At 32.6% G+C, this 17,093-nt stretch overlaps 1 protein-coding gene across 3 annotated transcripts in view; it reads left to right on the top strand.

Moving 5' to 3' along the window:
- stol (voltage-dependent calcium channel subunit stolid) overlaps nucleotides 1-17,093 on the top strand; it is a 1,833,618-nt gene that overhangs the window by 1,437,080 nt on the left and 379,445 nt on the right. For 2 of the 3 annotated variants that reach the window (XM_069828334.1, XM_069828336.1), the window contains exon 13: nucleotides 10,476-10,496. The exons of the other annotated variant lie outside the window; for it this stretch is intronic. In XM_069828334.1, the coding sequence (XP_069684435.1) occupies nucleotides 10,476-10,496 (21 nt within the window). The remainder of the gene's footprint in view (nucleotides 1-10,475; nucleotides 10,497-17,093) is intronic. 3 annotated transcript variants of the gene reach the window in all.

Raw genomic sequence — 17,093 nt, forward strand, 5'->3', positions numbered from 1 at the left:
GTTCAATTAAATTCTCATCATCTGATTCACGTTATAATTGTTGTATTATTAATGTGTATAGACCTTGTGATGGAAACTTGGATATCTCTTTTGCAAAATTATATGATACACTTGCATTTTTAATAATCAATTTAAAATCATTTATCTCTATGGAGACTTAAACATTAATTATTTAGATAGTAAGATATATAAACTGTTATTAGATGATTTATTACAATGTTTCTGAATTAAGATGTACATCTTCAGAACCTACTCGAATTTTTGTAAACAAGAACGGTCATATGGCATCGTCTAAGATTCATTATATAATTACTACTCCCTCTGTCCCATAATAATTGTACGGTACGCCGAAATGGTATTACAGTAATTACAAACGACGGGGCAAATGAGAAGTGCACGCATGAGGAGAAGCCCAGTAGATCAGTGCACAAGGTTATGCAGGGCAATAACGTGATCTTATAGAGACAAGCAACACACACCACCCAGATCACCGAAAGTGGGTATTGGTTTTCAACTCACCGGTGTGGCACTATATACAAACCAGAGTACGTTTGAACAGACATGGACATCCTGGGAACACAACTGGCGGTAGTGAGTGACAGGGGTAGCAAGAACCTTACAGACAGTGAACGGCAGGCGGTATAGGAGTTTTTGTTGAAAAACACTACGGCTGACGTAGTGAAGAAAGATGCCATAACAGGTGCGGCCGAGAAATTTCATATCAGTAAAAGAACAGCACGCTGCATTTGGAAACGGGAGCGGCAATCTTTGGAAAGTGGATCCATACTCATCACCAAATTAATCCCAGCAATAAATGCAAAATGGCCTCCTGGACCGCGCACAGGGAGAATTCAGGTATCAGTTCAGCAGGGCAATGCGCGTCTGCATATCCCTCCCAATGACCGCACTTGGATGGACGCTGCAGCAGCCTGTGCAATTACTTTGGAACTCGTATGCCAACCGCCAAACAGTCCGGATATGAATGTTTTATATCTGGGTTACTACCGGGAATTCAGTCTCTCCAGCATCAGTCAGCTCCTCAAACTATTGATGAGTTGATCCCCGCCATTGGAACAGCTTTCTTTCAGCTGACACGCGACAGGCTCAAAAATGTCTTCCTCACTTTGCAGTCCTGCCTCGTTGAAATAATGAAAGTCAATGACGGGTACAAAAACAAGATTCCCCATATGCAAAAGGCGCACCTGGACCACCTCAACATCCCGCCATCTCGCTTGGAGTGTCCTCGGAACATTTACGATGAGGATACAGTAGCACTGCAGCAATAGGTCTGTGGTTCTAGGCAAACTGTTAGAATGACAACCTTGCGGATCTAACAGGCAGTTTTTTCGTCTTTACTCATAGGAGAATGTTTTTCTTTGTTTCACTTCTTGGTCAATTTGTACTACTCCTGGAGTTAATAAAGTTGCACTCCTAGAAGTATTTATTTTCGGCTCAAAGACTAGCCAATTTGTACTGATCCTGGAGTCATAAAGTTGTACAAGTAATATTCATGTTCTTTTTTGGCTCAATGATTGGCCAATTTATACAGATCCGGGACTAATAATTTTTTCTTTTGCTAATTGAGTGACAATTTTGTACTGATTCTGGGGTAATACAGTTGTATTACTCATTCATGTGTTTCATCTTGCTCCTATGTAAACGCCAGTGTAAAATTATGGACATTGGACAATTATTATGGGACAAGAAATAAAAGCGTACCGGACAATTGTTATGGGACAGAGGGAGTAATACTTTTGATAGCTTTATTCTACCATATCTTGGTGACCATATGGCTTTAATTTATAATATCAATCTAGCTAGTCAAATGATTCCTATCGAATCGGAAGTAAAAAGTTTTAGAAAAATAACAAATGATAACTTAACTGGTCTAAGGTCTACTGTTGATGCTTTAGATTTTGGTACTATGTATGAATTGAATATTAATGCAGACAATCTGTTTACTAAATTAATGAATATGATTACTACTGCTATTGATATAAATTTACCTATGTTGACTAAAACTTATACAAAAACAAATACCAGAAAGTATAACCATTGGATTACTGCTAAGATTTTAAAATTGAATGATGAACTTAGGAATATATGTTTGTTAACAAAAAATTTCCATCAAGATCTTGATTTACTTCAATTATGTAGATACAAAAAGAAGGCTTAGAAGAAATTAACCTTTAGTGAAGAAAGTAAACTCTTTGATCAACATATTTGTATTTCTTCTAACAAACCAAAACAAATTTTGAATCTGGTAAATAGTAAATTAAACAGAAAGAAGCCTGTAGAATGTATTACTATTGTACATAATAAGGAAAGGGTATCAAATAAGACTGATGTTGCCAATGCATTTGGATTGTACTCTTCAACCAATGTGGAGAGTGCTCTGAATGAATATTTTCGTCCAAGCAAATCTACGTTATGCACCAAATTTTAGAAATTAGTAATAGTTTTGTTTTCTATGATATTAATGCTAATGAGATTGTTAAAACGATTCAATCGTTAAAAAATACTAATAGTACTGTTATTGACAATATTTCCTTGAAACTATTCAGAGTGATCAGTGATACTATTGCATCTTCTATAGCCTTCGTATTTAATCATTGTATTAATAATGGAGTTTTTCCATTATTATTAAAAACTGCTCTTGTTAAACCAATTCATAAGAAAGGTGATTCCACTGATGAAGAAACTGTACACCTATATCATTGTTAAGCACAATTTCTAAATTATTTGAACGCTTAATATACAGGGCGTTTCAAAAATACGGTATTAATTTCAGGTATGTATTTCCCACATGTAGACAATCAAAATAGTTCATTACAACATGTGTCCGGAAATGCTTTTTTCCGAGTTATGGCCTTCACAACATTGAAATTCACCGGAACGTTTTTCTTTCCGCAGGTCGTTGCCGTCAAAGGAGACATTAAGAGGGAACTCTGACAGTTCATTCCGAGGCGAAGGTTACATTCAGTGTTGTGTAGGCCTTAGACTGTGCGACATGTATTCAAATCAAGAGGTGGCAGAGATACACTTCATGTACGGTAAGGCGGACGGCAATGCTGCGCTGGCTCGTCGTTTGTACCAGGAGAGGTACCCACAGCGACAATGTCCAGATCGGAAGACATTTGTACGTCTCCATTACCGTTAGTGCGAGTATGGAAAATTTAACGCTCCTGGTTTGGGAAGGGGACGACCAAGATCTACAACTCCAGAAGTACAGGAGGAGATTCTGGAGGCTGTGAACATGATTCCTTCTATCAGCACACGAAGGGTAGCGTTGTAAGTCAATGTTCCTCATACGACTGTCTGGAGACTGTTGAAAGAGTATCAATTGTTTCCTCATCATTTGCAACGTGTACGGTCCCTGTCACCAGCAGATTACCCTGCACGAGTTAGGTTCTGTCAGTGGTTCTTGCAGCAGTGTGGTGTAAATTCGAACTTAGTAGATGAAGCACAGTTCACACGAGATGGCATAACAAATTTCCACAATCAGCATGTATGGGCGTATGAAAACCCACGTGCAACTGTTCCATCTCATCACTAGGTGCGGTTCTCCCTCAACATGTGGGCCCGTATCATTGGTGATCGACCCCATGTACTTGTAAACAGACTTACGGGGCAGGCGTACACAAACTTCCTGGAAAACACCATACCTCATGTTTTAGAAGACACTCCACTGATCAATCGTCAACACATTCACTTCTTGCATGATGGCGCTCCTGCACACTTCAGTCGTACGGCTCGCCGGTACTTGGATCGAAGGTTTCCTGATCGATGAATAGGTAGACGTGGCCCAATTGCTTGGCCTCCACGCTCACCTGATCTGAACCCTCTCGATTTCTACTTGTGGGGCCATTTAAAATCATTGGTTTATTCGTCTCCGGTGCCTGATTTGGAATCCCTTCGGAATCGAATTGTATCATGTTCTGAGGACATACGCAATACTCCTGGAGTTTGGGATCGTGTTCACAGGTCAATGAGACATCGATGTGAGGTCTGTATTCAAGCAGGAGGTGGACATTTTGAACATCTTCTGTAATGACAACGACCTGCGGAAAGACAAACGTTCCGGTGAATTTCAATGTTGTGAAGGCCATAACTCGGAAATGAAGCATTTCCGGACACGTTGTAATGAACTATTTTGATTATCTACATGTGGGAAATATATACCTGAAATTATGCCCCGTATTTTTTAAACATCCTGTATAATAGAAATGTTACAATTTTTATTAAAATTTAATTTAATTACTCTTGATCAACATGGTTTTCCCAATGGTAAATCAACAGAAACTGCTCTTTGCGAATTTAATAACTATATTTATGAAAACCTTGATAAAGGTAAACATGTAGCTGTATAATTTTTTTATTTATCTAAGGCATTTGATTGTTTGGATATTAATTATATATGTATAAAGTTATAAGCCTTAAGTTTTAGAGGTACATTTTTAGCATTTTTTAAATCATACCAGTCTCATCGAAAAAGATATGTTAATATTAATGTTTTTTTTTCTAATGAGTTTTATATAAATATGGGAGTCCCTCAGGGTTCTGTGCTTGGACCTCATATTTTTATTTTACATAAATGATTTGACTAATTATATAAAGGAAGGTAAAGTTTTATTATATGCAGACGATACCTTTATTACTGCTTATTCGTAGTCTTGTAATGATTTTATAGGTAAAGTTGACATAGCTATATCTCAGTTCAAAACGCGGTGTGATTATAACAAATTAATTTTTATTATTAATAAGACTGAATTTTTTAAATTTGCTAATATACTTCTGAATATAAATTTTCCATGTCAGTTGGGGGATATATTGACTCAAAGCCAACACAGTACTAAATTTCTTGGCATAATTGTGGATGATCTATTGACTTGGAACGAGCATTTTGATTTTATTGCTAAAAAATTTGTTCTGCTTATTTTGTTATATTGCAACTGAGAGATATACTAAACACCAAAATATTGATTTCAATTTGCTATTCACTTGCTTATGTATACCTCAGTTATGCCATTTTCTTATAGGGCACCTCTACCAATGTTAATAGTATATTTATTGCACAAAAAAGAATTATACGATCCATTTTTAAATTAAAGAGTTTTGACTCATGCAAATCTTATTTTAAACTATATAACATCATAACATTTCCATCCATTTATATTTACAAATGCCTAATTTTCTTGAAACAGAATGAGAATAAATGCAATAAGAATTTAGATTATCATAATTATAATACACGAAATGCACATCTGTTCTCAATAAAAAATCATAGACTTGTGAAATATGAAAAGTCGCCTGCATATGCTGGCATTGTGTTTTTTAATAAATTACCATTGCAGATATAATCTTTACCTTATGCAAAATTTAAATTGAAAGTTAAACAGATTTTACCTGATCAAACTTTTATTCAGTAAAAGAATTCTTAAATCATATGTTATGATATATGCAATACTACTAGATTATATTATTCATTTTAAATGTATTTTAACTTGCAGTGTTTTTAATTTCATTGTGTTTTCATTTATTATGTAATTGACGTGTACATCCATGTATATGGCCAATTATAGAATAAGAAATCAATCAATTAATTGTCACCCTAGAAAAAATCCATTGTAACACAGTGTTATTATTGTTACTGTTTCTATTTCTAATAATAATAATAATAATAATAATAATAATAATAATAATAATAATAATAAATTGTATATATATTATTATTTTATTATTATTAACTTATAGTATTATTATTACTACTATTATTATAATTATTATTATTATTTCAGTTTTTACTTGGGGAAAGAATGTAGGGAAGACCTTGCAGGATATATCGTGTGACATAATCTTTCCTCTGAAATAAACTATTTTTCCATACCGTGAACTGGGATAAACTTGATGGCATAAAGCAAAATATTTATACCGTGATATATCAGATGCACTAGACATATATATATATATATATATATATATACGGTTAGTTAAAGTCCCGCAACACCTAAATAATTTTTAAGCATGTGGTTCAGTGACATGAAACTTGGTGTGTGGGGATAACCATATACTAAGAACTCAATACCGGTATTACTGAGTTTTCCCTGCTTTCGGGATAACTCAAAGTAACTCCAACTCTCTTATTTTAAATGGAAAACACAATATAATTGTAATATTTTTAAATAATGCTCATTAAGAACTCTTCAAAAAGTACCCACACTTGATACTTTTGTACAAATTCAGTGTTGCTAAATGAAGAAAACAGAAAAGTGTAGGTCTAACGAATAATATGAGTGCAATGCTTCTTTTGTTTACTGTGATTTGACTGTCCTTTGTTTATATCCATAGAATACAAGACGCTTCTTTTGTTTACTGTGATTTGACTGTCCTTTGTTTATATCCATGGAATACCCGTAAAACCCTTCTTTTGTTTACTGTAATTTGATTGTCCATTGTTTATATCCATGGAAACATATTTATTGCTACAGACATCTTATTTAAGAAATTGAATCTGACATTCTAGTGTGTTAAATAATTCTCTCTGATGTTGAGCGAAAGGGAAAGAATTCAAATTGTAATGATTATTAGCTATGGAGAAAGACAACGATCTCATCGAGAGGCGGCGAATTTATTTAATGGTAAGCATCCGGATCGCAATCCAATTCCACATACAGCAGCGACAAGGATTGTAAGGAAATTCACTGAAACTGGAAGCATAAAGGACTTACCAAGATCAGGTTGCCCGAAAAGTGTAACTGATGATAATACTTCATTGGACATTCTCCTTCGTATGCAAGAAAATCCAAAAGTATATAGGACTACTATAAATTTGGCGTTAGAATCTAATATAAGCCAAAGTTCCGTGATGAAAATCCTTAAAAGTGCCAAGCAACATCCTTATAAAATTCAACTTTAGCAGGAACTTTCAGAGGACGATCCCAACAGAAGAATACAATTTTGTGAATTAATGATGGAGCGCATTAACAACAATCCGGCTTTTCTTAGACAAATTGTATTCTCAGATGAAGCCACATTCTGCCTGAATGGATCTGTAAACAGACACAATTGCCGATACTGGCCAGACATAAATCCACAATGTATGGAGGAGAACCACAAGTAGTATCTACAGAAACTTAATGTTTGGGCTAGTATTATTGGTGACCATATTATTGGTCCTTTCTTCTTTAGAGAAATACTACATTCTAACAGTCAAGTAGTACCAGCCATCGCAAACTTGTTTCCACATCAAGTCAACCACCGTCTATCCAGAGATGACATCTATTTCCAACAAAATGGAGCTCCAGCTCACTATGGACAGAATGTTCGTGAGCATTAGACCAGGTTTTTCCACAACGATGGATTGGTAAGAGAGGTCACATAGTGGCCAGCTAGATCTTCAGATTTGTCGCCTTTGGACTTCTTTTTGTGGGGTCATTTGAAGTAAGTAATATGTCGACAAAAACCCAACAACTTTGAAGATCTGGAGCATCGAATAATGAAAGTGGTGCAAGGTATTCCTACTTTGGTCCAAGGTTATATAATAAAATAATTGAAAAATACCCAAATTTGGGCAATATTAGTACCAGAAATTTCAAAAATAGTGTCAGGAACTTAATTTTTAAAGGATATATATATATATATCGATTTAATGTGCATATGTATTTGTATGGGCTTAATTGTTAAAATTGAAATTGTATTTTTAAAGTTAATTTATTCCTATAATTTTTTTCCTTGACCCACTTTGTGTCAAATAATTAACTTTGTTTGTGTTAAGTATGTGTCTAGATAACTCCCTGAGCAAGAGTTCTTACTCCTTCATGGAACAATTAAGACTGCATTTTTGTACATGTTATTTTACGAACAATAAACAATAAACATTTATATAAATAACAATAAAATGGAACATGTTAAATATTGATCAAATAAGCTAATACAGATACATATAATTGTTAAAATCTATGGCCCATATAGTTATAATTGCAACAATATCATTACAACTTTATTAGGTGCAAGTTATCAAATCTGAATGTATAGCCATAATATTATGGTGTATCAAGTTACACATAGGTTTTCTTACTATTATACTACGTATTGTGTTCTTATTACAATTAATTTGACATGCAAACTTGAAAAAGTTCTATATTTGACTAATGCGATTATTGTTGCAAAATTTGTTATGTATTGAATTGTAATCTTCTATTCAATCTGTTGGAAAAATTTGGAAAGATTACATGAATATATTTTATAATGGTTAGTTGTTATGTATAGGGCCTGCATAGTGTGCAGCCGTTAGATGTTTTGTAAGTCGAGTTCGAGTATATGACATTATATATGTCTGCTTGATGCGAAAAGCTGTGGGTTTTTTGTTTTTAACCTTCTGCTGAAGTGGTCAGAATTCTGTAATTAAAGATGTTATGTTGTAATATGAAAAAAAAAATCATTCCTTAAATGGTTTCCGTGATCGACTCGCACATTGCCAAGCAGCTGAGGACTATCAGTTTGAACACAGAATTTATAAGGTGAGCTAGCTTTGTTTTGTTTTTGATAAGAAAGGAGTAATTTATTATTTTAATATTCGATACACTTTTCTGTTTTCTTGATTTAGCAACACTGAATTTGTACAGCAGTATCAAGTGTGGGTACTTTTTGAAAAGCTCTTAATGAGCGTTGTTAATGTATATATATATATATATATATATATATATATATATATATATATATATTGGGTTTTCCATTTATAATAATAGAGTTGGAGTTACTTTCGGTTAAACCGGAAGTAGAAAAAACTCGATAATACGATTATTGAGTTTTTATTATATGGTTATCCCCACACACCATGTTTCATGTCATTGAACAACATGCTTCAAAAGTTATTTAGGTGGTGCGGGACTTTCAACTAACCCTGTATGTATATATATATATATATGTATATAAATTATTTACATAATTTTTATTATCTCAATTCATGACATCATGGTTTAAATTTTTATGACACAAGTTTACTCAACTTTACGGTACGTTACCAGTTTTAATACGTAGACTTAGATTTAACTTCTTATCCTACTTATACGATACATAGATCTAATTTACATGCACCTGTAGATAATATGACGTAGCTGCAAATAAATTAACACACAATTTTATAGATGAAGCAATTTGAATTTTAATTTAAAAAATACTGTATTATTATTTTCAATGGGTAACAATCACTAATGTAGCAAAGGGTAACCCCTTGGATTCAATTGAGCCAAATCTTTAACTACCTTACCTTTTATTTCTTACGATCTTATCAATTTAGTCTACAAGACAGTACACACTTTTAAGAATAAATACAATGCTAGTTTTATTAGTAAAATTCGAGCTAACTCTCTGATGTTTAATAGTAATTTATTGCATAGTAATTTCTATTCTAAGATATTAATTCTAATAATCTTAAATGTCCATTATTCTCATTGAAATTTATTTATATTATCTAACATTATATTTAAATATATTAACACGTTGTGTAGGTATATTGGTTTACAATTCCTATTGAGTTCATATTTCACTGTCTAATTCATAATTCGTAGTATTTCATTTTTAATTCATAACTCATGGATATGTAATTCTCATCCAGCTTAATTGTTGTAACTAGTTTCGTTTATTTATCTGTATGTAAACTTTTTCTCTGGTTAAGTGGAAGAGGAGGCCTTACTTCCTTAACTCTGCCAGTTAAATAAATAAATAACTTGGTATTATTATTATTATTATTATTATTATTATTATTATTATTATTAAAGTCAAATATATTAATATTAGAATATTGTAATTCTGACATTTTTCTTCAGTAAAATTACTCATTATTATTATTTCTTATCTTAAACTCAATAAGCAATCAGTATGATGCGACTTTAAAGGTTCATGATTTTCTGTAGACATATGCGGAGTGAAAAAGATTCCATTGATAAGTCTATTGAAAAATCGCCAGAAACTAAAGTATAATGTTGAAACCCATTATAGATATGGTGATTGTATATGGACTAGAAATTTCCCTTGCAGAGCCACATAAATTTTGGTGATTTTTATATAAATAGCACATCAATATTGAAAATGCACGAAATTGTCGAACCATACTGAAGGAAAGAATAAATAATGGTGATGAAGTTCTGAGAGAACGTATTCAATCTTATGAAGAACATTTCTCACGCTGTTAATACATAAGTTAGAACATTCAGAGCTACATTATTGAAGCGTGCAATAATATTATGCAACAGTATGTATTTAACAGATGCATGCACTGATATTTCTTATAACAGACAATATTCCACATACGCGCTGTTAATCTCTGTTTTAACTGACTCATAAATTATTGTTCCTAAACATTAGTTCTTTCTGAAACAATATGCTTCTATTTTTATTTGTGAGTATTGAAAATGTTTGTCTTCTTTCTTTCTCTAAACTATTTTTTTTTCTCTTTCAATTTCATGTTTGAACAGATAAAAAACTGGAATGGACAGGTAAGTTGAGAGACAGGTAAATAACGATGAGTATTAGTATAGTTACACAGAAAAGAAAATTAGGTAGAATGTTATAATTTTCATGGTACTCATACTCCGTTACTGAAATTTAGAGCAAAGACGTTATACATTTTCTGTGTATTAAAGCCATAAATTTGAATGGCTTAAATCTGACGTTAGTTATATAATGTAGTGTCACCAATACGTAACTGTGCCAAAAAGTCCGTTTGTACCAAGACCGCAATAGTTACTAATGTAACTTTTGTATGAAGTGTAACTTTTTCTCACGAGTGGAAAGATTCTCATCTAGGCTATGGCTCGTGCTGACTTTGCACGAGTGCAGAAATATCCACGCTAGACATGAGTTGCATACATAATTTTGTTCATTACCATAACAAAAATACATGTGATAGAAGAAATTTATTCAATTTTCATAACAAAAAGATATCCTACGATATCAAAAGGGAACAAAATCTCTAGGCAAGTCATGGATCGATATTTAATAGAGGAAAGTGCCCAAAACCGGACCCCCATTTTGTTTTTGATTTAAAACATATATAAAATGGTAAAGAATTATGTTTTAAAAGCATGTAATATTTACTTGATAATGTTATGCACCATTTACATTTTCCTTTTAGAAAATATAATTAAAAATTAGTATAAAAAAATTAATTTCAATAACCTTACACTTTGGCGATTTGAAAAATAGTTGCCGAAATCGGACCCCTTGTAAAAATAATCAAAATAAAACTAAAAAAAAATTGGAAAAAGGTATTAAATGAGATAAAACATAATCTAGTTACAAAGTATAAGTATAATATTACAATTGCAGGATTTAATTAAAAAAAAAGGATAGAGGATGTTTTCAAAAAAGATATATAAAACGTACAACAAAATTAAATCGTTTAGCGGCAAAAATCGCAGACGTTCATGTCCTTTTCAGTCCCAGTACATAGCGCACATGACCCAACGTTCCTCTTTAGAATCCTCCGAAAATTTGCCATGAAAGTTTTGTCCACAGGTTGTAGTTTGTGTGAAGAGTGAGGTGGCAGCGACAATGGTAACATGATTTTTTTTTGCCAAGTTGTTCAGATCAATATTCTGTGTGTGGCTAAAGTGGCCATCCAAGAGCAACAGCACAGTTTTTCCTTTCTAGGATTGCCAAACTCGATGAAGTGTCGAAATCACTGAGTGAAGTAGTTCATTTGGATCCACCCTGAATGGTACGCTGAAAAGATTGTTCCTTCCTTCCCCATTATCCTCTTGAAATTTGGAACAGAATTCCAAGAGAATAAGAGTGTGTACAAATACAGGTAGACTTTAAACATGAAAAAATAAGAGGTCCAGTTTAGGCAACTGAAGGGGTTCCGGTTTACGCCACTATAGCCAACATTTTGTTAACTCAATAGATTTTTAACCAAACATCTAAAGTAAACGGTTTAATGACAAGCAATAACCTTAAACCTTACCATTTAAGAATATATATATAGGTCGAATGGCTTAACTCCCAATACCTAGGAGAAAAAACGAAAAATATAGCACAATGTAAAAACTTTTTCCACTGTCAAAACACGTAATTGCAGACTGATAAGCAACAAGTGAAGCGGACGACGTGTGTGCTCCGCTACAGAGTGGTAGAAGCCTAAACTACTATTTACACTTAGTCCTGCTAGAGTTTAGGAGAATGCAGAGCCAGGAGACCGGGGATCCTCTTTAGGGGGAGGAGTCCGGTTTAGGGCACTTTCCTCTATTAATACTAAAAATATCGTTTCCATATAAGTGACATAATAATAATAATAATAATAATAATAATAATAATAATAATAATAATAATAATTTTTACAATAATAATAATCATAATTATTATAATAATAATCATAAAAATAATAATGAATCCGATCATGGATTGTGCAAGAATGTGTTTTTTTGTACACCAGTATTATAAACAGTCTTTATTGTGTGTTGCTCAAATTGTTTCATAAAGTACCATTTTATGGCATGCATCCGATAAAAAAGTCATAGGAACAGTTTTGTACATCATTAAGTAGTTTGTATTTATAAGAATGCTATTCATAATATGAATATTAATTAAAACAAAGAATCTCTAAAAGAAAATAAATATGTTATTAATCAATAACTGAATATTAAACGTAGTGGCGACTCTGGAGTGAAAGAAGAGGTCAGTCTGCAAGAAAATGTGTTTTCCCTTTAAGAATGAGTACATTTCGCTCCAAATCGCAGCATGTTTTAAATTACCGAACATTACTTTAAATTTACCACCGATATCATTAATATAGACACGTTAATAATAATAATTAATTATTATTGAAATTAAAATTAGAACTCAATTCCTTTTTTTCTAATTATATAAATTATCTGTTCTTCACTTTAACGATGGCATCCGTGATGTCCGCGTAAAAAAGATGAGTTTTCATTATTTCACTAAGGAGGTTTTTGTGGATGGAAATGAAAACTAGCGATGTCAACATGCACAAACGTTTCCAGAGACACTTCTTGATCCTCGTTAATCCTTAAATTGGCAAAACTTTATTTTCTCACACTAGTTTATTAAACCGTATGTCCATATTTTATATGTTGTACAATATTATAGTATTGTGAAATTTTAATTTTCCTACCAATTTTTTTCTATTGTTCTATTAAAATTATAGCATATCAAATCATGAGTAAGGGCGTCTCTTTCGTCATTCATCGCTCAATGACATCATTAATAGTAATATGCGTTACAAGAGCGGTATGTTGAAGTTTTCATGTTCGAGGAAAAGTTTGAAAAAGCGAAACGTAGTTGAGCTTTCTTAATTTCCGAGAATTGAAAGAAAGCATACCGCTCGTGTATCGTACATTATTTTGTGCGAAGATCTTTTATTACATACCTGAAAGAGGAATTTCTAATTAGTTGCAATGAAATCTCCATCTTGATTTCTGTTCAATGACGGGAAATTTGCAAAACGAAAATATCTATCTTCAACATTGTTGCTTTAAAATGTTTTCTGTGTTTACTATACTCCAGCAGGCCGTGATATACGTCTGTCTTCCCCCCCCCCCCAGTCTATAAATGCGAACTTAAAACAAACGGTAAGGTTATGTAATGATTTAGAATTTACTCAATTTTTGCAAATATTTAAAAACAATAATTAACAGTGCAATTTAGGTGAAATTGTAGTGGTAATTTTACAATTTATAATTATTACTATATTGAACGTCTCTAAAAATAATATATTAAAAGCTTAAAGCAGTAAAATCAATATGTCACTTAAGCGGTAAGAAGAGGGAAATTGTTATGTGTGTTAGGTTGTGAATACTGAATGTGGAATTTTAGACTTACCGCGGATTGGTTTTGTGCGGAAACCAAGCAAATACGCACGATCTCGCACAAAAGAGCATTAACATCCTCAGGGGTTCCAGCCATCTTAGAACCTTCCGGGATCAGCCGTTCAGACGGCAAGAGACCCGATGGTCTGACTCTAGTCCCGTGGCGTGTAGGCAAATCCTTAATTTGGGATTCCACATGTGTGGATACACTGGCCCCTTCAACCTCTAAGACACCAGGATCTCCACCATAGGCAGAAGTTTCGTGCAGCTTTCTGGGGACCCTCGAAGCAGTCAATATCTACGTCAGCGTATTGGTATCGCCATTCAGCGCGGTAATGCTACAAGTATTCTTGCATCCTTCCCCGAGTCCTCTTATTTAGATGAAATTTTCTTCCTTTAATTATTCAATTTATTTGTATTTTATTATAGTATTTTAATTTTCTTTCTACAAAATGTATATAAACATTTAATATTGTAAAATTCATGTAGGAGAGTATACTGAGTCCTTCTGGGCCATCTCCAATGGGAGGTAGTTATTATCTTATCTTATCAATGTGAATACAATTTCACTAGAATAATAAATTTGGTAGTTATTTTGTATAAAACTAATTTTATACTAAATTGTAGCATATAGGCCCACTTTCACCAACCCTTGTTAAATATTTAACATGTCGTTAAGGCAGTTTAACAGTAAACTTAACGGAAGAGATGTTTCAGCAACTGTTGTTACTGCTAACATCATGTTAAACCCATTGTTAAATTAACATAGCATACTCCCACAGTTAAATCCTTAACGTCCTGTTACAGCGTGAATCATGGCTGCCAGAGAACATGTTACACGCCGCATTATTATATCGAGAATATATTTGGAGTGAAAACAATTAGCTGCAATCATTACTTCAGCATTTTTAGTTATTCAGAATAGATATATGTTCAAAAAAAGACTAAAATGATTCATATTAATATTAGCACTGCATCCACAGTAAAGACAAGATATGTGCTTATTAACGTAAGCATTTCTGTTATTATTATTTCATATTAATACTCAGATATAATTGCAGATTTTCAAAACGATATTTCTTTATTTCACTGATGTAACTGTTCATATGTAATTATGACCAATGTCGTGTGAAGATATGTTAGATATATAAGATATGAAAATAATTTTAACGCTTACCATTGTAGTATTCAGCATCACAATTATTTTCATGTTCTATTGGTTCTATTTGATCCTGGATAATTGAAAGAATCTTCGTACAAATATCAACTTTGAGAGTGAAAGTACCATCTTCAGTTTTCAAATGTTCCACTGTATCTTGTGCATGACCCGTCTTAGCATTTCTTTTAATATTTTCATAACATTGATTTGTTTCATAGTTTGCGTTTTCACATCCAAATGGCGATTGAAAATATTGGGTTAAAGAGACCCATGCTTGTTCCTTTTTCCTAATGAAAGTTCCATCACTACGTTTGAGTTCAATTACATTCATATAATTGCTAGATCAAGTAAAATAATTACATTTCCCATATGAGGCAAAATTACTGTTCCTTACATTTTCTTTTTCTCGATTTCCGTTGTAATTATGTTAGTCTCCAATACTTTCATAATATAAAAAATACAATTCTCCGCTAAAACAAATGAATACACAAAATAAAGGCACATTCAGTAAACTTACATACAAACATTGCTCCTTTGATTCCTGTTGCATTACTCTTAACATCATGTTACCTAAACAAAGTACCTCAAATGGTTGGTGAAACACTATTACACTAACAGGATGTTTAATATTTAATAATACGTTAGTTAACATGCTGTCAGCGTTATTTTAACGAAACTGGGCCATAGCCTATTAAACTCTTGTATCCCATAGGATAGTTTGCGAATTTAAGGGTTAAATAGGAGAAACTTCTGTCTGCAGAACAACTTGCCGAGAATTAAAGCTAAATATTCTATACGCTTCTGCAAACGACTCATTCATGCTGCTTTCTTCGAGAGATCTCACTAAAGTTTCGGCGTTCATATTAATTTCACACATTTCGTCTTCAAATATCAAATCTAGTTCGTTTTTAGTCCTTCTGTTACAGGGAATTATTTTGAAAAGCTTAAGTTGAAATTATCCAAAGCAACAATAAGAAATTACTTTGAAAATGTGGAAAAATGTGACGTATTGGGAAGCTTTAAAAAGGTGAGTTTCTTAACATCATTAAAGTGCTTATGAATTTGTAGCATCACATTATCAAGTATTTCACAAACTAGAAGTTTCAAGTTTATAAAGTAGCCTATTCTTCTTGTTACATGTTCTGCTTTATAAATGGAGTTCCTATTTTCAATAAACTTGCTTCAATAATAAATTATTTTCAGTATGTCATCATTCCATTTGTTTGTTTTCTTCCGTATTTTGAATCATACTTGCGCAAAAGTTATTGTCTAATGATTTTTATGCAACACATTAAACAATAAATATGTGTCAGCTCGAATATGTTTTTGAATACAACAACTAAAATATTATTTCAACCACAAACAAAATTAAAGAACTTTACTAAGATGTTTTGGCAGTTTTTATCTTTAGCGGATTAATAATTATTGTGCTTTGCTTCATTTGAAAGTTTTGAAATCAGCTTACTCAGAATCCAAAATAATTCTTGAAGAAAGTTCATAAAAGAACACCGAAATGCGTTACGAACTTCAGTAAAAAATACTTTCCCATCTTGTCCGGTTCAGAGTTAAAAGGGTAATTTCTTCTTTTGGTATATCTGATAAGATTAACAAACAAAATGCCACTTACCTTTTTACTGAGAAAAATTAGTTGTTAGCCATGTCATGCGATTTATGAAAACAAAATTTCTAGATACTTCAGCACGGTCTTTTTTTTTGGTTTGTGAATGATGTTAGTATCCTACAATTGCAAAGAGTAACATAATATTTATTACCGTTTTGAACATCATACTTGTGCGAATGAGCATTGTCTACAATAATTTTAATTTTTTTTTTAATTGTTAACTGCCTCCCATTGGAGATAGCCCAGAAGGACTCAGTAAACTCTCCTACATGAATTTTACTATATTAAATGTTTACATAAATTTGATGCCAGAAAATTAAAATAAACATATATGAATTATAAAATGAAGAAAAAGAAATTAAACAGAGTGAATATGATGACTCAGAACTTGGCAAGAGCGTTTCAAAACTGAAGTTATGCTGTCAGTAGTAAGTGTTCGTGGTAGTTCAAAAGTCTTGCTGAAGCTTTCAAAGAAATCTGAACAGAG

The sequence above is a fragment of the Periplaneta americana genome, chromosome 6 (genome assembly GCF_040183065.1).
Source record: "Periplaneta americana isolate PAMFEO1 chromosome 6, P.americana_PAMFEO1_priV1, whole genome shotgun sequence".
In the NCBI taxonomy this organism is placed as follows: domain Eukaryota; kingdom Metazoa; phylum Arthropoda; class Insecta; order Blattodea; family Blattidae; genus Periplaneta; species Periplaneta americana.